The 22,587-nt window shown below is 53.6% G+C and overlaps 1 protein-coding gene and 1 long non-coding RNA gene across 2 annotated transcripts in view; one reads left to right on the top strand and one right to left on the bottom strand.

Annotated features, from left to right (window-relative positions):
• Positions 1-464: 464 nt before the first annotated feature.
• Klhl25 (kelch like family member 25) overlaps positions 465-22,587 on the bottom strand; it is a 32,847-nt gene continuing 10,724 nt past the window's right edge. The window contains exons 2-3 of the mRNA XM_027922398.2: positions 7,962-9,765; positions 465-2,216 (exon numbers count right to left, since the gene is read on the bottom strand). Of these exons, the coding sequence (XP_027778199.1) occupies positions 7,986-9,755 (1,770 nt within the window). The 5' untranslated portion in view covers positions 9,756-9,765 and the 3' untranslated portion in view covers positions 465-2,216; positions 7,962-7,985. The remainder of the gene's footprint in view (positions 2,217-7,961; positions 9,766-22,587) is intronic.
• Positions 5,127-11,476, top strand: LOC114080787 (uncharacterized). Its single transcript, XR_003580658.2, has 2 exons — positions 5,127-5,314; positions 11,190-11,476. It is a non-coding gene; the product is annotated as an uncharacterized lncRNA (long non-coding RNA).

The following is a 22,587-nucleotide window of genomic DNA, read 5'->3' as shown; positions in this document are numbered from 1 at the left end:
CTACGTTGCTTAGGGCTATGCTGAGGGGTGCTGAGAACGCGGTGGCATAACTACTGAGGGCCCACCCTGCAGTCAGGCGTGCTGAGGTCTGAAAGCTGCCTAAAGTCACACCCACTTCATGGCGCTTGTTGCTTTCACATCTATGTGCCAATCAGGAGCCCATACTGCACAAAAAACGCCTGTTGAAAGGGATGGAGTTACACTTCCAACTGAGGAGGGGGAGCAGCATCGGGATGCTCCAAGATCAACGCAAAGGGTTCTGGGGCAACAACACTCAAGGAGGAAGAGGAATCCTCTCCTCCTGTGGGTTCTCCACAAGGCCCCGAATCAGACGCCAACAGGCACACCCTAGGCCCTGGTGGCAGGCAGGAACTCAAGTCTGCCAAAACTGGTCCCAGAACCCAAGGAAGACCAAGACTTTCTGAACTCTTTTTTATTAAGTTAGAAAACTGATAAAAGCAACACATTTTTGGGGAAAGCACCATGGCCGGGTCCTTTGTGCTGTGAGAAGTGTGCTTTATCTCGGCTCAGCAGCCCACGGGGTCAAGGGCCACTCCCTGCAGGCCTGCAGATCTTCCACCCGCTACAGGGCCCAAGAGCCCCAAGTTCTCCAGCAGTATAGCCGCCTGGGGCGCAGCCTGAGAGCACAGGCTGGCCTCTGGGAAGGGTGGGGTGTGGGGTCTAAGGTACCACCGGAAGCAACTGCCACTTCCAGCTCTCTCCTGGTGGGTAACTGATTATTGGAGCACATCTACAGGCAAACCCAGCCCAAAGTCCCACTCCCCAAAAGACACCCACAGGGGCAGCACCAGTGTAGAGGTATGGGGACATCTGGGGTCATTAAGTAACTGGTCTGTACCCCAGTCTCTATCAGCAGCATAGCCCACTTGAATCCCACTCCTGAGCCAGACAGGCAGCACATGCAAATGGCAGGTGGCCTGGGAAGCCACAGGTCAGGGAGCCCTGCCCAGCCCCCTACCATGGTACCATGTCCCTGTTTCCCTCAGATGGTGGATAGGATGAGTGAAGGATGAGACTGAAGTCTGACACCAGGTGTCAAGCTGACCTCCATGCAGTCTGAATTCTGGGAGTACACTGATGAGGGGCTCCCCAAGAACTAGGAAGTGAAAGCAATAAACAAGTGTTTGGCAATTCTCTCGGGACCATTCTATTACTTTCTGAGCTCACAGAGCAAATGGGTCAGGATGCAGTGTCACTAGTTACAAGGACAAACCGCCAGAGAGGACAGTGGGCTCTGGCTGGAGGCCTGTCACCAACCTCCTACTGAGACGAATCTGGCCATGGAGTATCTGTAACGGGTGCCCTGTGGTAATTCTGTTATCCCCAGCTCACAGCTGCCCCTAGTCTTAGAGGGCAGGGCCACCACCTGAGGACAGGTGTGGTCTCCCGAAAGAGCCCTTGGTGCTGTTGATGGATGCAGTCCCATCAGGAGAGGGAGTCACTACTGCCTCTTAGGGTGGGCTGAGGGGACGGTTCCTAGGGCCTCGAGTCTTGCTGAGTTGACCCAGCCTCCTAGGCACAGCATCCTGGGGCCAGGTCCCCAGTGGACTAAGGTTTGAGGGCCTCATGGGGCACTGCCCACAGGAATCTCCCCTTTGGCCTTGGGGGTCTGAGTGCATGTACTAATGAAGACTTGCGGATGTCAATGAGGTCACTAGGTGGGGTTTCTGCCTTTGTGAAAGCCATGCTGTTTTCTCCTCTGCAGCCTTCTGCTCACTCTGGTGGACATGCCTCCCCGAGGTCTGGGACAGCAGCTGTGGGTGACATTACAGCCTCCCAGAGAGCAGCCCTAGAATCAAAGGCTGTGCCATCAGTGCTAAGTGACCCAAAGCTCTCCTGTGCTGCCACCCCACCCCTTCTCTGACCTTGACCTCCCAGCCCAAGTCCAGGACTTGCTGACAGATGACCTCGAGCCTTTGCAGGTGTGTCCTCCCCAAAGGCCCAGGGGAGTTTTGCTGGCACCCCTGTCCTCTGGCTGCTCTTCTTCCATGCAAACCACTCGAAGCTGAAGAGGCTTCCAGGGCCACAGGACGCTTGTCTTGTCTAAAGCTCAGAACAGCCTCGAGGTTGCTGCAGCCTGGAGCTGGTGCAGTCGGCTTCTGGCCACTCGGAGAGCTCTGCACTGCGGCAGCGGGGTCAAGGCCGCTCTGTGAAAGTGAGGGCCGCAGCCGCGGGGCAGGAGAGACACGCAGAGTCTGTGGAGGAGAGAATGGGAGAGAATGAAAGAACGAATCAGTGGCCCTGTTCTTCTGTCCTAAACTGGAACAAAATCAAGAGGCTGCATAACAGTGCTGGAACTCGGGCGCCGACAGCAGAAGCCCAGGATAAGAACAGGGCTCTTCCGTCACCAGCTGCACGGAGGTTTCCTCACCTGCAATGTGGGATACCACCTATCTGCCCGTCATTCATCTCAAACCACATTCCCTACACACTCTGTTAGGCACCCTGGAGACCTTGGGGCACAGGAAAGCAAACAGACACAGCCACTGTCTCCATCCATGTCCTTGTGGGGGAAACCACAGACTTGTACAAATAATTATACAGAGAGAAGTGCTACAAATAACAAATTTAAAAATGAGAGTAGAGCCAGGGCCTTCATTTTATTTTGGTGGAGGACGTGGGAAGTGAGTAATATTTAACCTGAGACCAGAAGGATGGGCAGGAGTAAGCTAGAGGGGAACGGCAGCCCAGACAGAAGGAACAGCATGTGCAAAGATCCTGAGGTGAGAATTTGGCACATTTGAAAATATAAGTAAAAGTAGGCTAGTGAGGCAGAAACACAAGGGCAGATGGAGGGTCTACAAGAAGGGGGGAGGGCAGGCATGTGGTCGGCCATGCTGTTAAGAGGAATAAGTGACAGACAGGCTGTGGACAGTAGCCAGCAGGCTCATGTGTGCTGTAGACAAACATTTACTGCACAGCCTCTTGACTCCAGGCTGTGGGGACACAGTGGGGACCAGGTGAGACTGTCCCTATGATCAGGAAGCTCACACTCTTGTGCTGTGTTCTCTACCAATACACCCCGCTTTGAGCAGCAGTGCTTCCCCTGGAAGTGAGGAGATGCCTTCCAGAGAAGCTGAGAATCCAAGGGCTGGGAGAGGCTTGTGGGGAGCAGCCCTGAAGCAGGGAGAAGAGCTGACTTGCTGCTCTGGTTCTCAGAGCTCAGCAAATCCTTACCCTGAGGGGGGATGTGGCTGGAGCTATGAGCCCAGGGAGACATCCCCTGGCCAGGCTGCAGCTCCTGAGTGAATTTAGACAGACACACCTTGCAGGACAGAGCACTGAGCCCGTGGAGGACCTGGAAGAGAGGGCGAAGCCCTCAGGGCAGCAAGGGAGAAGCCCCCACAAACAGATCTGCTGGGCAGGGTTTCTCAAAGGAGGGTCCCCTGTATTAAGGGGAGGGGTTAGAACCCTCCATGAGGGTCTTCTGGTGCACCTGTGTCCACTCACAATTTCAGTGCCCAACAAGCTCTGACTCTGCTCAGCCCTGGAAGTGCTGTGGGCTCCGAGGCAGCTCTAAACCAAGGAGTCACAGCTGAGTCCCAAATGCCAGGCTGCCCCAGGGGCTCCTGGGGCACAGGCAACAGCCCTGCCCATGCAGCCTTCACTCCAAAAGGCAGAGGCAGCACAGTCTCTGCAAAATATCCTGGGTGCTCCAGTCTCAGGGGTCTTTGGGCGTTTGTTGCATTTAACCTGTACATCTGTGCTGCCTAGCAGCTGCTAAGACTGGGAACACAGGAGCTTTTATTTAGTTGTACGCTTCTATGTATTTAAGTAACATAGTTTAAAAAAAACCTGAAGCCAGCACTGGGGATTCCTGCCTGTAGGAATCCCCATCTCCAGTGCCAGCAAGTTTCTAGATGCCTGTGCTGGGCTGGCACGGTAGCTGCTGTGTTCTCAGTGGACTAGTGGAGGCCCCACAAATCCCTCCAAGTTTCTCCCAAATCACGAGGCACCCCTCATGATGCTCTAGATGGCATCACCAGAGCTCCAGGGCCTGGCTGTCAAGGTCCCCCTGAGAGGGCCGTCCCAGCCACTGGGCCCCACCTCAGCATATCACAGGCTGGCATGTGGGTCCCCTCAGGGCAAGGCCCCACTGTCACCAGTGCCGGGGTGGGGGCTATGCACCCCTGGCTGCTGAGAGGGAGAGATGGTGCCCTAAAGACCGGGCACCCGGGGAGCCGCAAGCCAGGCTTCTGTGCTCCCTCTCCCATCCCCCAGCTGCTCTCAGGCTCATCCCAAGGTCGTCCCTGAGGGGGCCTCCTAATTCTTGGCAGCCTCTTCTCTGAGGCCTGGTTTCCTCCTTGTAAAATGAAACAAACCTCCGCCGTGGAAGATGGTCTGGTCGACCCCACTGCCTGGGCAGCAGGCGCAGCCAAGGCCCGGGCTGAGGGCTGCTGGTGCAGGTCTGCCTGTGGACTTGCACTGCCCTATGGAGACCCGGGTGCCATCCTATTCCTAGGCTTCTCACAGGCACAAGTGACCCCAGGCTCCTGGAGGAACAGGCTCCCCTAGTGACTGAGCTGAGACTGGAGCCCCCGAGCCCTGTGAGGAGGAGACGAGCTCTCATGGCCTGAATGCCAGCACTGATGTCCTGAAGCCTGTGAGGGACGGAGGTGGGAGGGAGGGACATGGGGAGCTGGAGAAGAGGTAAAAGGAAAGGACGTTTGTGGCAAGTCCACCCTCAGCAGGCAACCCAAGGAAATGGGGGCACACCTAGCTCCAGGGTCCCACTGCCAACCATCCCTAGGGATGTGGATCTTAGTGTGACACTAGAGAGAATGTGCTGGCCCCAGGGGTCAAGGTCCTGATGGTGCTCAATTTTCAACACAGCAATGCCCTGTCCCACTGTGCTGCTGAAGGGCCACTCCATGCCTTGCAGGACCTGAGGATGCCTGGTGACTCTCCCCAGAGATGCCTGCGGGGGTGGGGCATGCCTAGGGCCCAGGTCCGGCTTCAACCCTCCCAGGATGGTCACCCGATGCCAGCTATCGGCTCTCACAGTCATGTTGCCAACCCTGTGGTAGCAACAGATATGACAAGTTGTTCTGGGAGGACTAGGGAAGGACAAAGATACTCAGCACAGACGCAGCCCCTAGCAAGAGCTCCACATGGAGCAAGGAGGCCACCAGAGGTGCTGAGAAGCTGCCACCTGCAGGGGACCCTGGCTAGTGGCTCCTGGAGCTGCATCTGCACAAGGCACGATGGATGGAGTTCTACAGGCACAGGGAGAGCTACATTTCTGGGAAGGACCTTCATCTGGACCCCCACCCGCTGCTACTTGCCAGGAAAGGTTGGAAGAACAGGAGAGGGACATGTAATTGGGGGGAGAGGGCTGAGACCATTTCTAGGTGGGGTCCTGGTTGGTGGCTAAGTTGGGGGCTCTCCTCCAGCTCAGTCCACTTCTCAGGGAGCCAAGGGCAGGTATGGATGGCCACCCAGAACATGGGAAGGGCCAGGCAAGTGCCCTGAGTGTCAGCTCTCTGCCCTGCTTGCTTGTCTGTGAGTGCTGCTCTCCCGAGGAGAACCTGCCTTTAAGTAGAACCTGGAGCTGTCCAGGCAGGAGAAGGGGCATAGGAGCAGCCACCTGCAGAGCCTGAAAAAACCCAGCATTGACCAGAGGGGACAGGAGTCAGAGGAGGAGAGGTCTAGACAGAGGGGGGCTGCAAGGAGGACTCCACTTGGCTGCTAGGGCCCACGAAAAGGACACAGAGCCACAGCTGGGGCCCAGAGCAACCTGGAGCTCCCACTGCAGGAGCTCAGGACGCCTGCAGCCTGAATGCCTTGGGGACAGGCTCTGGAAAGCAGGGTTTGGGAGGGCTTCCTAGGCCCATCTAGGATGAGCTGGCTCTTGTGCAATTAGCCCACTTCCTCATCCCTAAAGTGGGGCTGATAACAGCATCCCGCCGTGCACCAGGGAAGACTGACTAAAGGGACAAGCCTCTGCAGCACTCTGGTGGGCATGCGAAGGTACCCGGGTTATAGCAATTGCAACTGTGAGGATGGGCTAGGGACATCGAGGCCCTTGTAGTACAGTGTCCCAAAGCTGTCATCGTGATATCATCATCCTCCCCCTTAGAAAAGCAGCATCTGATGCTGGCCCCTCACTTGATCTCTAGCCAAGTACTGCGAGCAACACAATATCCACTCCCACTGTCCAGACAGGAAAGCAGAGCCCCGGGCATGGAATAATCTGCCCAGCGTCAAGCAACCAGTAAGAGTCAGAGCCAATGTGTGCTTCCCTTCTGGGGTCCCCAAAGCACAGAAATTCCTGAAAACTACATGGTTTGCCAGGTCCAGCTGAGCTGCCCCCACCCCAGCAGGCAGGGACAGGCAGAGGGGACATGATCCAGGGGTGGGCAGCCTCCCTGCTCCTACCCTTCCCACTTGAGTCCTGTCACCAATCCATGCGCTCAGGATTCCAGCGATGGACAGAGACACACACACCCTCCCCCCCAGTCTAAGCAGGGCCTCCACCTTGCAGGTGACCTAACACCCCAGGTTTCTAAGCCACCTAGAGTCAGAAAAGGTCATCAATCAGAAATGTCAATATCCTCCTTGAAGCTTACTCCCCATGGGACCAAGAAATTTGGCAGGGTAAGATTTTTCTCCCAAAGAAGAAAGCAGATTAAAACAAAACAAAACAAATCCAAAAGGCCTTAAAGAGAACCAAGGGCAGATCTTACTCAGGCTGAGCTTGGCACCCTGTGCTTACTGACCTGATGCCTGCCAGGCCCTTTAAGTGATTCAAAGGCTTGGCTGGATCTCATTTAAGGGCTGAGACATCAGCTTTTTTAGGAGCAGTCCCAGCTAAGAAGGACTGCTGTCACTGTGTACAGCTTTCAAGCACTTGTTTCTGCCTATTCATTGAGGAAATTAATATTTTGGCTCTGGCTACCTCCTGGCACAGTTCCTATGACCTAGGCTGAAGGGGTCTGGGCCTGAGCCTGCACAGGGGGTCTTTCAGCCCTGTAAGAGCAGGAGGTGGGTGGGGCCAGGCCAGAGCTAGGTCGCTGGTGCAGCTGGGGGAATGAAAACATCTTGGCCCCATGCAGGAAGGCTCTTCCAGGCCTCCTCTCCTGCTGCTAGACTAAACCTCTAGCTTCCCAGGCCCCTGGGGGCCACCCTCCATTCTCCATCCTAGGTGTGCACAGGAGGAAGGCTCTAAGATGGGACATAGGACAAGAGCTAGTGACATGCCAGCCTTTCCCAGGGCCTTACTATGGAGAGCATGCCTAGCATCTAGAACCCTTCTCTGGTGCCTAAGAACCCACCACCCTTGCTGGTCCCTCCTGGAGCAACCTGCCAGGCTGGCTTGGACACTCCCTTCTAGTTTTGGTACTTGCCACTTGATGTTGCCTCTGACCAGCTGCAGGAAAAACCACACCCCCTTCAGAAGAGGTGGGGCCAGAGCAGACCTTCCTCCCACTGTTCCTTCCCCTCACTAGACTCTTGCCCATCCCAGACCTGGCCTAAGTCCTGGTGTCTCCTCTCCCTCCTTTCACCCTCCTGAGAGCCTAATGTGTCATACGGCTCTCTCTGTCTGTGGCACCTTTACTGGTTTCCATTTAACAATTTCTCACAACCGTGGTCCTAAGAACAGAGACCAACAGACTCATGGGCACCTGCTCCATGGCAACCCCCACTCTGAGGCCTGGAGGAATGGCCTCCCTTAATTCACATGCCCACCTACGTGCCTGCTATAAGGAAGGCCTCCTCTCCAACTCACGCATGAAACAGAGAGAGAAATTCCCTGGCACACCAGCAAGCATGCCACCCTGGCCTCAACCCAGGGTCACCTGTCCCTAAATCCCAGTCATCTGCTGTTCACCTAGCCTTCCCTGGAAGACACAGCAACCATTATCCAGAGTGGGAACAAGCAGAAGTGTGTCTCCCCTGGTCCTTCTGGGGGCTCAGAGCAGTCCCAGGCTGGGGCTCACCTGGCTGGGCTCTGCAGGTGCTCCTCACGCCGGCAGGTGCTTCCAGGTGCTGACAAAGGCCGTGGGGATGAGTGAGTAGGGCACGGTGGTGATGCAGTTCCACGTGTCCGAAGTGGGGTCATAGCAGTCTAGGGTCTTACACCTCTGGGTTCCAAAGTAGCCCCCGACCACATAGAGCTTGTTTCCTGAAGCCAGGGCATGGCAGGACATACGCTTGGCAGTCATGTCACCGATCCGTGTCCACTGGTTGGTCTCACAGTCGAAGCGGTAGGCTGAGGCAGCTGTGAATTCTGTGTCACCTCCCATGATGAAGATCTGGCTGCCCAGGACAGCAGCAGCTGTGTACCGCCAAGGTTGGGGACACTCAGCCTTGATAGTCCACCGGTTTTCTGATGGGTCATAGCATTGGACTTTGGATACCATGTCTCGGTGGATGCTGGTCCCTCCAAAAACAAAAAGCTTCAGCTTGGCGCTTACCACTGCAGCGTTGCTGACACCGTCCCTCAGTGGGGCAACCATCGTCCACTTGTTGGCTCCAGGGTCATATTTCTCTACTTGCTTCAGGGAGACTGAAGGCGAGGCCGGGAAGACGCCGGCCAGGGACGTGTGTCCTCCTACTACGTACAGACAGTTCTCCAGCTCTGCCGAGCCATGGCCAAAGCGAGCGATCAGCATGGGTGCTGCCTTGGACCACTCCTCATGGACAGTATCATACACCCAGACATCCTTGGAGACCCCATTCTCGGAGCCCCTGCCTCCCGTCACATAGACCTTGCAGCCGATTGCAGAGGCACTGAACTCCTTCCGGGGGCTGGGCAAGTCTGCCTTGGGGATGATCTCCTTGGCCTTATGGTCCACCTGGTAGATCTTGTCACACATGAAGGTCTGGCCCCCCAGGATGAGCAGCGTGTGGCCTGCCTTGCGTGGCCGGGCACAAGGGCTGGTGACCACCCCATCATTCTGCAGGATCTTGGTCTTGCAGTGGAGGGCCTCGTCTATGATGAGTTTGGTCCGCTCGTCCGCCATGAGGAGGGCCTCGCCGGAGACCGCCTCCTTCAGGCAATCCGACGGCAGCAGGGCCAGGCGCACACTGCGCAGGAGCTCGGGCAGGTGGGCCTTCCGCTCCTCCAGGTCGTGCTTCACCCACTGGAGGATGGCTTCAAAGACCACCCGCTCGTCCTCGGTCTCCAGCTCATCGCTGGAGATGAGGTCCAGCAGCGTGTCCTTGGACAGGCTGTTGAAGTCCTCGCTCTGCCGCACGGTCTCGAAGTGCACCAGGCACATTCGCCAGGAGAACTCGTAGAGCCGGCGGCACTGATGGGCGTCGGACAGCAGCATCATGCCTAGGCAGTTGGAGGGGAAGAGGTTCTTCTCCAGGAACTCGGCGGCCGCGTCCCGCACGTCATGGAACTGCAGCATGTCGCCGGCCTCCAGCAGCGACTCGGCATTCTCCTCGTTGATGACGATGCGGGAGGAGTAGGCAAAGTCCAGCAGCAGCTCCAGCACCTCGGGGTGCAGGTTGTCTTGGAAGTTGACCGTGTCATCCCGGCTCTCCCGCAGGCCGTGACTGAACATGGCCTCGAAGTAGCGGCTGGAGGCGGCCAATACGGCCCGGTGGCAGGGGAAGGCCCGGTCACCCGCCCAGAGTGTGACGTCGGTGAACATGCGGTGCTTGCGCAGCGTGTTGAGGTGGGCCAGCACGCAGTCGGGGTGGGAGGCCTTGTGGAAGAGAGTGATGTTCATGGAGCCCGTACTGCTCCGTGACTTGCGGGTCTCGTGGACGCTGACCGACATGGTAGCCAAACTGCAGGGGGAGGGACACAGGTGAGAGAGGCCTCTCCTGCCCACAGGCCCTCTTGGTGGCCCGGCCTTCAGCCCCCAGCCCCCAGCCCCACACACCCTGGCCTCTCCTTCCCCTCCACTCTGCTCAACTCTGACAAACCATCCCCACTCCCTAAGCCACACCTCTAAGAACAATGGGCACCAAGGGTCTCTCTCTGCCCTGGAGAAACTGGTTTTGTTCCTAGGTTGGAAACACTAGGACACATCTTTGGGCTAAGATGAGCCATCCCTGGGGTAAGCTCCAGCTAGGGCTGCCTCTCCTAGTGAAGAGCACATGGGAGGCATCCTGATTTGTGTAGACAGAGGCCAAGGGAGCGCTCAGTAGCATGTGCCCTTGACCACACTGCATGCTCAGGAGTCCTTGGGTGAAGGGTCTCTTGTGAGCCCCATTGTTTAGTGAGAGCAGCCCAGGCTCAGAGAAGCAGAGCAGCTATACCAGGAGCCAGGGCCAGGAATCCCATGCAGGCTGTCCACTTCTGAGGCCCGCCTCTACCCTCAGTTAGCATATGGAGGCTTGGATTCCTGGAGAATTTGCCATGGGGGACTTTTTAAACATGTTCCCTAGGACCAGTGAGCACCCCAGCAGAACCTTCCATATTCCCACCCCCATTCCCATCCTGTGCTAGGCTGCAAACAGTAGGAGCCAAACACCCCCTTCTCCCCAAATGTTCAGTGTAGATATGTTCTCCAAATCTAGGGATCTGCAGAGACCTCTGCACCTAGCTGGGATGAGTGAGGGTTTGGAGGTGAGGCCAGTTCACCAGTGACTCACCCTGGGGAGCAAGACAAAGGCCTGGGATGACACTCTCAGCACCAAAGCAGCCATAACACTCAAAGCCTACAGTCCCTTCCTGATCCCTCTAGGTAACTACAGAATCTTGGCCACCAAGGGTGTGTGTCTCCTGCCTCCTGTTCTGCTGGGCACCGCAACTGTGCAACTGGATTGGCAGAGGTTCACCACCTGCTTCAATCTGGAGGGTTCAAAGCACTTTGGCTTTGATCCAAATTCAATTAAATTTGAATTGGGGAAAAATTCCAAAGCATTTTAAAGTCCAGCAAGACCCAGTTTAGTGCTGTCAAAGGAAGTTCTCACCAACAAGACAGGAAAAATCACACGCCTCAAGAAAACGCAGCCAAGAAGCAAACTGCATTCCTGCATCCTGACCCCCCCAAAGCCTGTGCTGCTTTCCTCCCAGTAGCAGTGGTGGGCACAACGAAGTTTCTTCTTCACTTTTAATTTTCAAAAGTATATAACTCCCCTTGCCCCCACCCAAAGTCAATTTTCTACTTAAGTATAATCTGGTAAAGGAAGGAAGCGATTTCATGCTTCAGTGAAGTTGTAAATTAGCGTCCAACTTCGTTTTTCTCTCTCCTTCCTTGGCAAAGAACCAGAGAAGCCACAAACTAATGTAATCAGAGCTGCGTGGGTGAAGTCCCTGCTCCTGGCCTTGCTGCCTAGGCCCCCAAGATCCTGGCAGACCCTGGGACCTTCCACAGACACTGCTACGTGAAGCTGCACACCCGAGGTCATGAAGTTCACCTGCCTGGGAGTGGGCGCGAGGATGCTATCGGGCTGTATACAGGGATCTCTGCCACTCCCACACTCTGCCTGGGGTACCTCTCCCCTTCTCTGTACCTCAGTCCTTTTTTCTCTAAAGTCAGATCCTCATTCAGCTCAGGCCTCTGAGATTCCCTCACTGGGCAATTATTTCTCAAGCCTGCCCTGAAGCTGAAGCCCTAGCTAGGATAGGGAGTCATGGAGGCTGAGAGGCTATGCCGAGCGGTAAGTTGGAGGCTTTGTCAAGGCCCCTGACCCGTGGGAATTGCCCAATATGAACTGTGGACCCTGCAATGCGTTTCCCCAAATCTTGTTGTGATTGCTAAATCCTCATTCCAGCTTCTACTCCCTCAATCCCTGGCCTCTTTCCCCAGCGTGGCCATTCACCCGGGAGCCCTATCCTACCCCCCTCTCCGTGAGGGCCATTTTATGAGGCAAGTGTTGCCTCTGATTTGTAGACCAGGTTGGGGGGGCAGAATGTGGGCTCCAAGCCAAGGACTAAGAAGGACTCTGGGACTCTCAGGCCCAAGCCCTCTTCCCCCCAGGGGCATGTGGGGCTCCACCAGTTATGCACAAGACCTGACCCCTGACGGGCGGTGAGGGTAGAGTTCTTGCTTTCCCCACGGCCATGCTGTGAGGACAATATACCCCAAGCTTGCAGATGGAGGCCTGAGGGGTTTTCTGGTGTGGGCAGTGCCTCACTTGCAGTAATCCCCTCCCTAGCCCCTTACAAATCCCAGGTCTGTGCTCTTCAGGCAGGTGATCATGGGCTGCAGGGCCTCCACACTTGTGTTCACAGGGCACTGGTGAGGACATCCAGGTGGAGGCTCCATTCAAAGGGGTTACAGGTAAGCTCAACAGACTGAGGAAGTCCCAAAGTGGGGTTAAATCCCAACAACTGCCCTGAGAAGGCCATACAGTAGTGACCTCTTCAGAGCCCGAGATGACCAGTGTCTTGCTAAGCTCACCATGAATGACTGCTTGATAACAGACACCAACAACTCTCACTGTACCACAGCAGGTTCCCGCTTCCCATCAGCTGCCAGCCTGGGGGACCCTCTGGGCCGAGAGAAGCAGAGGCACCTGCCTGGCTGTTTCTCAGCTTCCCACCTCCTTTGGACAGTACCTGCCTCTGGGTCAGTCTCCCAGTGACAGTAGCCATTGCCTCACCATATCCCAAGTGAGGCACTTGGACCCAATATTCAGATAAGGAATACTAAGGCCCACACACATTCCAAACCTGTTATTTAGTATTGTCTCCCTAGCTACACAGGAGTCCAGCAAAGCAGGGACCATGTGCAGTGCGCAATGATGCGTCTCAACACCCAGCATGAACAGCAGTCCCTCAATTTGATGGAATGGACCCATCTGTCCCTTTCTCTGGTGGTGAGACAGTCCTGAGACACATTCAACACACGAAACTCACTTCACATAACATCCAAACTGACTGCTCCCAGATGCTGTCTAGACTCAGAGGGCAGGAAGACCACGGTGGTAGTGAACGCTGCCCAGGTGGCTGCAACCACGTGTGTGCATGAAGAACATTGGCTGTGTGTCACTGAACCAGCAGGAATCCCCTTCCTCATGCTGACACCTGGCTATTCTCTGGGTGCCCGCTGCCTCCACCCTCATCCACTCCAGGGTGGGCATTTTGTCCTCGATGGCTCAAGAGGCACATTCCGCCAGGCTTGGCCAATCAGTCTGTGCCCATGACCCAGTGGGGATGGCCTCACTCCACAGATGGGCCTGAAGACTACTCTATGGTGTATACAGAACTGTCAGGAGAGACACAGGCTTTTTCTCCTCACTGGACTGGACCAGGGCTGGGAGCAAGGCGGATGATGGCTCTGCGCATGACGGAGTCTGAGGGAGGACAGCAGAGCCCCTCATTCCTGCAGGGTTACTCCTGATCTGCACTCTCTGTTGAGGTCAGAAACCTGCCACCATGGGTCCTGGCTGGGACAAGGACTCACAGGGAAATCAGTTAACTGAGGCTGCTGGCCTTGGTAAGGGGTCTTCCTGTGTATGTCCCTCTGTTCTTTCCACCTCCAGGGAGCCCAGCCTAGCTCTGAGGAGACTGCTCTTGTGTGTTCAGGGCCAGTTATGCCCCAGCCCCTGCCACAGGAGTGCAGTGTAAGGCAGAGGCAGTAGGGGGAGGGCAACCTAGAGGGAAGAAGCAGTCCTGTGTGACCTCCCAGCAGCCTCCCCTTCTTTGGTGGCCACCATCAATCAGACACTCTCACACTATAACTATGTCAGAGAGGTTGTGATTATCTAAGCATTGCCCTAGGGTTTGATGAATTGAAGGCACAGAGCACAAGTGCATATCACTGCAAGGCCACAGAGCGGCAGTTCATCATCCTGCTGAGAGGACCGATCACCTCAGACAAGGCCACTCGCACACCCTGCCTGGCGTCCCTACCTGCAAAGGAACTATTAAAATGCACCCAATAACAATGTGCGCAGCCCATGTCTCTTAGTGCTCTTGGGAGGTTAGCCAAGTGCACAGTGAAACAAAGTAACTCAAATGAAGGAGGCAAAAAGTAACAAAGGGGGTGAGGCCTTCAGGAGAACACCTGCCACAATCCCCGGACTCCAGGGCCGAAGGCTCCACTCTGAAGGGAAAATGAAGAGGCCTGTAAAGCTGCTGCTGGCTGATGCTCTCTGGGAGGCCTGACTCCAGGGCACAGCACCAACCCTGCCTCACCTCGCTCCACCTGAGGAGCCAGCAAGCCCTCTGAGTCCACCATTCCTCACCGGAGGCCAGTGGGGTGGGAGACGCTCCCTGCTCTGCTTTTGGGTGGCTCCTGGGTGTGGATAGCTCAAGGCCATGTTAAGAGCTCAAGGCTGCAGCAAACCCACATGGCTCTCTGGTTCAAGTTGGAAAAGGGGCCGTGTCTTCCCAACGGTGTGCGGGTCTCTGGGTCCAGACGTCAGCCTCAGAGAGGAGCATGCAGCTGGACCTCCACCGCACCAGGCTGGGTGCTCTGGTACGGTGAACAAAAGGCACAGTAGTCATGGCAACGGCAGGTGCCAGCACTGACACCAAGGCAAGCCCTGCCCTTGCTGCCCAGGTAAGCGGGGGGGGGGGGGGGGGGGGGGAACCTGGGCCCTGCCACAGCCCATTTCCGCCATTCCCGGTTTCTGTTGTTGTTTTGCGGTTCTGGGGTTTTACTCCAGGGCTGTGGAGCATGCTGGGCAAGCGCTTCACCACAAGCACATTACCAGTCCTTCTGATTTTGAGACAAGGTATCAGTAAGTTGTCCACGCTGGCCTCCGCAATCCTCCTGCCTTGGCCTCCTGAATAGCTAGGATTAAGGATGTGCACCATGGCACCTGGCTCCCCCACCCCCTACCTTTTTTTTTTGGGGGGGGGGGGGGGGCGCAAGCACTCTACCAACTGAGCTATATCCCCAGCCCACGGCTCCCAATTTAATGATAAGAAAACAGAGGTTCCCACCACACTCCTGAAACACTGGCCTGACTGCATTTTCTGAGCTCCCTACTCTGAGAGGGGTGTGTGGGGGTCACAGCAGGGGAAGGGAAGACAACAGAATGACAGAAGTCTCCCCTCCCACCTCCCTGGGGAGCCCTGCCCTGTCAGCCCCCTCTCCTGAGGGATGGCACTGCAGGCTAGGGTACAACCATGCAGGGACAGGTGGTCTTCGGCCTCCCTAAAGTTCAGAGAGGCTGTTCCCAGGCCAACCGTACAGAAGGGCAGTGCCCAGAGGTGGGGGGCCCTGGAGGTGCCCCTGTGAAATCAACTTCAGAAGCAGAGGAGCAGCTCAGGGGGCCAATCCCGCCTTGGAAGTGGAGTCCGTCACCCCAGACTCTCATTGCCCTCTCTTCCTGCTTGCAGTTCTGATCACCAGAGACACCAGCAGTTGTATGCGAGGGCTGACCACTTGGTTCTGACTCACCGGCCCTAAGTTTCCTGAATTCCATGTACCACCTGCCAGGCATAGGGGTGGCCTGCACTTGGGCTGGGGTGGGAGGGCGGGATGGAGTGAGTAAGCAACTGAGCGCACAGGGTATTCTTACTTCCTGCGTGTGAGGACAGAATCAAATGGTCTACAGAGGGACAAGAGGGTGGGCCCATCTAGGCCCTGCAAATGGATGTGAGCTGACACTCAAAAGCCAGAGCAGGCGAGAAAGGAGGGCTCCAGGCAGAGGATCAGCAAGTGCAAAGGCCAGGTGGAAGTGAGGCTTCAGGAAAGAGAGAGGGGCCTGAGAGAGAGGGGCCAGGGAGAGCTCACGTGGGCGAGTGGGGCAGACATACCTCCCACTCCAAGGGGGGCTCTATGCCCCTGCCTTGAGCCTGGGCAGTTTCTGGGACTACCACTGGGAACAGGGCGACACTGCACGTTCCAAGCTGAGTTCTTCAGAGACTGGCAGCCTCCACTTCATCTCTGTAAGACTCACTCAAGGGGAGGCCGGCCCAGCTGGAGGGAAGGCAGACTACCCCTGGTGGCAGTGCTGAGGAAGCTAGTGCCGGCCTCAGGGCGGGCAGGAGCTGCCTGGCCTCCCCTGCTGTTCTGGCCACCTGGGCTCGGGAGCCACCATGTGAGTGAAGGTCCACCTTGGACATTCCAGTGGTAGCAGGTGCGAGATGGAGAACAGAGGACCCCAGGTCGGGGCTGGAACTGGGGTCCCAGCCTCGGACCTCACTGACTATAGTGCTCACAGGTCAATATATACAGACAGACAGAGAGCCACACAGTGTGCAGTACTGAGGACTGAACCCAGGGCCTCACACACTCTAGGCAAATGTTCTTATCACTAAGCCCAGGTCACCCAATCTAAAAATCTGAGATAAATCCTAATTAAGCACCTGCTGGATATCACAGACTGTGCTGAAAACCAAAAGAACAAAAATCAAGATGTCCGGGCAATACAAAACACACATGGGTGCTGGGAGATGGGAGAGGTAGCGAGTAGTTTGGAGCTGTTCTCTCAGGGTATTCTGCCCCAGTTCCACTAATATAACTGTCAAGGAAGTGCTGAAAAAAGGTCAAAGTTTCTCAGTGCTAATAGTTAGGAATAGGGATCCTGAAGACAGCTCAGCCATTACTGTGCAACCTTAGGCAAGTTAACTCACCTCTCTGGTCCTATTTTCCTCAATTATAAAGTGATGATTTAAAAAGCAGCTACTTTACAGGGTTGTTGTGAGAACTGGCTGGGATGTCAACTGGAAACCACTGATAGCAGCACTGGCCTAGCAATGCTTACTGGGTCAAGCTGCTTTACGGCCATTGTCACTACACTGTCACCATGTAAATAACAGAGTAGATACTACTGGATTACTCTTTCCCCAACTTCCTCTTTGGATAAGGGGGGGTTCCCTGGACAATTTTTAAGTTTGTTGATTTTTTTTTAATCAGTATGTATTATTTTACAATTAAAAATCCTGAAGATCTCTGCCAAGCCTGTCGGATCTCGGTTAACCCTGAGACCGCACTGGCGAAGGACTTAAGGTCTACCAAGCACCCTCCACGTGTAGGTCAAGGCACTGCGACATATTCCCAGGAGAGGCTTTCCCACCTGTGGCTCCTGCCCAGCCCTGCCCCTGTGTCCAGCTCAGGAAGCCCACAAGGGCACAGGGTCATCAGTCCTTTCAATTTTCCAATGGAAGCCAAAGCACCCAAATCTCACTGTTAACTGGAAGTAAAATGAATGACTGCTGTATCTGAATCAGAGCCACAGAACATTCTAGTGAATTATCAGACCACGAGTCCTTTCCCCAGATGTTTCTGCCTTTCAAAGGCCTTCAAAAAAGCCAAACAATTACAAAAACCCTTTACACACATACATCTATTCAAAAAGCCGCAGGGCTGCAAGGGAGCTCCATGGGGACTCTTGTGCTTAGCAGGCCCGAGGCCCTGGGCTCCATCCCCAGCGCCCAAGCCAAACACCAAATCTGTGCACATCCTGGGTTTTTTTGTTTTTGTTTTTAAGATGCAGCTGATCAGAACTATTTATGTATTCCACTGTATGTGCATTTATTTATTTTGGTTTTGAGCTTTTTTATTATGGGAAGAGGTTCAGTCAGTTGGCCCAGTGGTAAGATGGCCCTTCCCTGGGCCCCCAGTCGTCTGTCCAGGGCTGTGCTAGAATGCAGAGTGGGTCTAGAGGGTCTGGAATAGAGAGACTATCACTATACAGTGTAACAATAGGCTTCCTCTTCAGGGGGACCCCAGATGTCCCTGCATCAAACAGCTCCCTGTGAAAGGCGGGATGGCAGGCCACCACCCCTGAGCTTCCCCTAACAGAGCAGAATCACACCCTCACCCAGTCCCAGCATGGGAACAACCTGGTCTCCACCTGCTGTTCTGAGGACCAGCTCAACAGTGTCATGGCCCGCTCATACCTGCACCTCCCAACACGCAGGGCCTAGGCAGGCAAGGAATCCCAGGACCTGCACGTGGCCCCCACTGCCGACAGCCAGGGCTGGAAAAGTGGCAGGGACAGCACGCATGTCAGTGCAGCACCACTGCAGCTTCTCACTGGACTTAGCCAACGTTAAGCACGCTGGTGGAGGCCAGCTACCAAAGATCCTGTGATCGATGGTCATGTCCCTGGCTGACTGCAGCCACGGTGGTCAGGGAGTCGGAGCTATTATTACAGGTTGATGGGCATTATTGAGATTGATGTCTTCCCTAAGGAAGGTTCACTGTGCTGGGCCTGACCTGGGCAGCAACTCTGTCTTGCCAAAGGCGGTACAGAGCTGGAGGTGAGGGGTCAAGGCCTGTGGAACCTGCTGAAAGATGAAGCAACACTTGCTGCAAGAATCAGTAGGTCAGGAGGGATTCTGGTCAGGCAGGGAGTCAAGACATGACTGCCATGTACTTAATTTCACACTGACCATTTTACGTTATCAGACTTAATCCTGACAACCAAGTACAATATGGTCATGACTGTTTTAGTCAGAATAAGTAAGGTTACACTGCAGCAACAAACAACCCCCAGACTTTATAGTGGTTTCACAGGACAGAGATTTATTTCTTGCTCATACCACGTTTTGTGGTTGTAGTAAGCATTCACCTTATCACTGTCACTCTCACCTTATTCCTGTCACGCTCAGGAAACCAGACAGAGCTGCTACCACGTCACCAATCACTGTGCCAAAGAGAGAAAGGAAGGCTCTGGAAAGCATAGCACTGATTAAATGCCTGGCCTGGGAAGGATACACACTCTTTCTGCTCACAACTCACCTGCCAAAACCAGTCACACAACTTCACTGGCCCGCAAAAGAGCCACAAAGTGCAATCCTACCATATACCCTACTATTTCTGCAATTCACAGATAAAAAAGCCATTATCATTAACGAAGAGCTCTGTGTGGTAACTAATCTAATCCCTACCAAAGCCTTAAGTGCAGCTGAACCTGCACTTTACAGGTTAGGAAACTGGACAGAGAGACATTAGGAAACTTGCCCCCAACCCCCTGGGGAGTGGTGGGCAGAGCCCAGGATTCTGGCTCAAGTCTGTTCCAACAACAGCACTACACAGCCCAATGTCACAAAACTGGGGAAGGGGTGGCATCTGAATCCATATCCGATTCACTCTTTCCCCTCTACCAGAGGGGACAGAGAAGAAGGCCCACAGAAGTTTACCACCAGCTTCTGGCACCAGGATGATGTCCTCTCTATCTACCCCAAGGAGCAGCCTCTCACCAGCCTTGGCACAATCACTACAGCAAAATCTTTAGGCAAATCAAGGCCTGTACCCCAAGACATCCACTGCAGGTAAGAATTCATGTCTCACAGGCTGGGGATATAGCTCAGTGGTAGAGCACCTGCCTAGCATGCATGAGCACCTGGGTTCAATCCCCAGCACTGCAAAAATAATTTAAAAAAAAAAAGAATTCACTTCTCTCCTGAGCAACAATGGGTCCAGTGGGATGCAGAATCTCAGGTCATTTTGTGTTCTGTGTTCAGACCCCACGTGAGAAAGGACATCTTAGGGAAGGAGCCTAACCTCTCCCAGGGCTTTTCTTGCTACTCGAAGGCACCATATGGATTTGGCCAGTTCCTCATCAACCTATCTTTTTTAGAAAAGCTGTCTGGCTAGGAAAGAAGACAACAGAACCCTCCCACGGGAGCAACTGAGTGGGCCACACACCCAGCCCAGGGCAGATGTAGTCACAATGGCCAGTGCCCTTCTGCTCAGACAGCTCTGCAGACCAAGGAAGGAGGCCAAGATGAACTCAGGAGCTCAATCTGTTGTCTTTTACTGAAAAATACAACACAACAGTAATGAGAAAGATAACAGTCTTGTTTTTATGTACAAAGCAGATACACACAGTACACTGAGAGACACACAGGTCTACAAGGGTATTAAAATTTAATGGGGGTGGACAAATTTAGAAAAAAAGGTTGAAAAAGATTTTGGGGTGTGGGGTGCTAACAATAGAAGTCTGAGAAACATTGCAAACAGAAGAACTCTTTCCAGTTTGGTTTCTTATTGTCAGCTTTTATCCACAAATAAACAGTTCTGAATTGTTGCAACTGGGCTGGGCGCATGGTTCAGCAGAGAGTATACCGCTCGGCATGCATGAGGCTCTGGGTTCCATCCCCAGCATCACATAAAATGAATAAATACATTTGAAAATTGTTGCAATGACAGATACTGTGTTACACTGTTTTTACCTTAGCTTTTCACAGAATTGCCATTTTCTATCCTACATTCAGTACTGCGCAAAGACTGTCTGAAGGCCTACTGTGGGCACATGCTGAGGAGCCACAGGAATCTCCTGGCGCCTCAACGTCTGTGGTTGTCAACTATAAATTTTAATGTCTCTGAAATATATAAGAACCATAATTTATTATCTATTCACCCGTAATTTTTTGAATTTTTATCCCCAAATAACATCTTTGCTTTGGCTGAATTACTGTTTTCTCTTGAGAAAAGTTCTTTGGAGAATGATGGAGATTTGATGCCACACTGTCCTAAAAGTTCCGCTTCCCAGGTAGGCTGTGCCAAGCCATGCTTAAAGCCCTCCAACAAAGAAGCTTCTCCCATCCAGGGAGGGAGGTACAGGCCCCTCCCTGTCCATCAGGTGTATGGCGGGTGCCATCCAACCACTCCAGGTCACATCCCACTCCCATCAGCTCAGCAGGGCTGCTGGACTGATTGTCCCTGTCCCCCAGAGCTGGGAGTCATCTGCCAGCCCAGCTATGGGTCTAGGCAAGAGCAGAGCCAATAAAAGGGACACCACTGCTCTAGTCACAGAAGGGTCAAGAGCCCAACACTCAGGCTCTCCCATCTGGTGAAACAGCGTAACCAGAGCAAGCCAGAGAGAAAAAGAGGGACGTGAGCAGAGCTCCCTTCAAAGCAAGCACAGCATCCCAAGGGGGTTCCTCCCTCCTCTTCAGGACTACCCGGCCCTCTGCAAACAGGCGCTCCCTCCTGCTGTCTAGTGCCACAGATGGAACCGTTAAAAGCATGCTGGCCTAGATATCACTTTCAATGAGCGGCCTGGAGAAAAACGAACAAATCAGAGAGCAGGGAAAAAACAAGAGTAAAGCACCAGCAGTTGTTAGCAGTAGAGCTCCTCCCGTCTCCAGAAGCTCTGTTCCTCCCTAGCTGTGCTGGTGCGAATGGTACAACTCCTCCTCTCCCCATGAGGAGAGCACAGAGTAAGCAGGAGGGCAGAGCCTCTGTGCCGGGAACCTTACAGGTACTTTCACTGGGTCCTCTCAACTTCTTTGCAAGGCATCACTGGCCCGATAGTACAGATGTGAAAACTCAGGTGCCCAGAAGATAAGTGACCTGCACACATCCATGGTTTAGTTGGAGTCAGTGCTCAAGGCCATGTCAATCCGGGACCCCCTGCGTCCCAGCACTCCCACTTCCGTGCTGAGACCTGGGCCCCACATTTACATTCTCAGGGCTTCAGTTTTCTCATCTGTAAAATGGACATGAAAACTACACCAACCATAAAGGACTGCTGAACAACTAAATAGGGGAACTGGATATACACAACTCAACACAGAGCCTGACGCCTGGTGCCAGCTTTGCAGGGACTTACAGGAACATAGTCACTCTTAGATTGCTTAATCTAGGATCTCTTTATAATGTAAAAATGATTGAGGCCCCCAGGTACTTTTGTTTATGTGGTTTTGTCTATTGAGATTTACCATATTCAAAATTAAAACTGAGAAAAATGTATATGTTAATTAAAAAATAAAAATAGGGCTGGGGGGTGATCAGGTAGAGCCCTTGCCTAGCATACACAGACCCATGGTTCCACCCCTAGAAGGAAGAAGGAAGAAAGGATCAACCCATTATATGTTGTTTTAGTCAGCTGTCCACGGCTGTGACATAATAGCTGAGAAAAACAACTTAAAGAAGGAAAGATTAGAGCTCATGGTTTCAGTTTATGGTTAGTTGGCTCTGCTGTTTCTGGGCCTATGGCAAGAAATAGGCAGGGAGCATGTGGTGGGGGAAAGCTGCTCATCCCATGGTGGGCAGGAAGAAGGGCAGTGTCTGAAGACAAAATATCCACCTTGAAGGCATGCCCCCAGTGACCCACCTCTTCCACTAGGTCCTACTTTACCTTTAGTGGGTAAATTTCCACTACCTTCCAATAATCCACTGGGGACCAAGCTGTCAACACATCAGACTTTGGGGGACATTCCAGATTCAAATGATAACATCTTAGCATAAATAAGAGTTGTTTTTTATAAATTAATTAAAAAAAACTATTGACAATAGTAGCTGGATTCTCCTACCTGCTTTTGTACTTGACCTGCTGAGTTGGTTTGATTACAGGTTATGAAGCCCAGTCTCCTGTGGTTGGACAAGGCAGAAGATTTTAAGAGTCTTTTTGGATCACTGTGGACACACTTCTGTGATATACTACACTAAGACCTGACATGTGGTAGCTTCTTTAAGGCTTGTTGCAATGTGGAATCTGAACCTCTGTCTATGAACTTTTGTACTCTGACATTCTCCTCCACTGGCCTGTCCTGCACTTTGAATGGATCGTTTACCCAGGCATGATTTTGTAACACAGTGCATGGGTCATTTGGAAAACACTAGTACAGAGTTATGCACCCAGAAGAAAATGAGTGAACAAGGCAAGCATCATCTTAGAATTACTGTGAAAATAGTTTTGACCTGTGAACCCTCAATCTCACTTTGAGGACGCTGCATGGCAGAACTTTCTTAATCTCCACATTAATCATGCCTTCTTTTAAGAACTTAGAGCAAGAAACTTGTGTAG

This window comes from Marmota flaviventris, chromosome 2, assembly GCF_047511675.1.
Source record: "Marmota flaviventris isolate mMarFla1 chromosome 2, mMarFla1.hap1, whole genome shotgun sequence".
NCBI lineage: Eukaryota > Metazoa > Chordata > Mammalia > Rodentia > Sciuridae > Marmota > Marmota flaviventris.
Note: the sequence above shows the minus strand (reverse complement) of the source record. Positions and strands in the feature narration are given on the sequence as shown.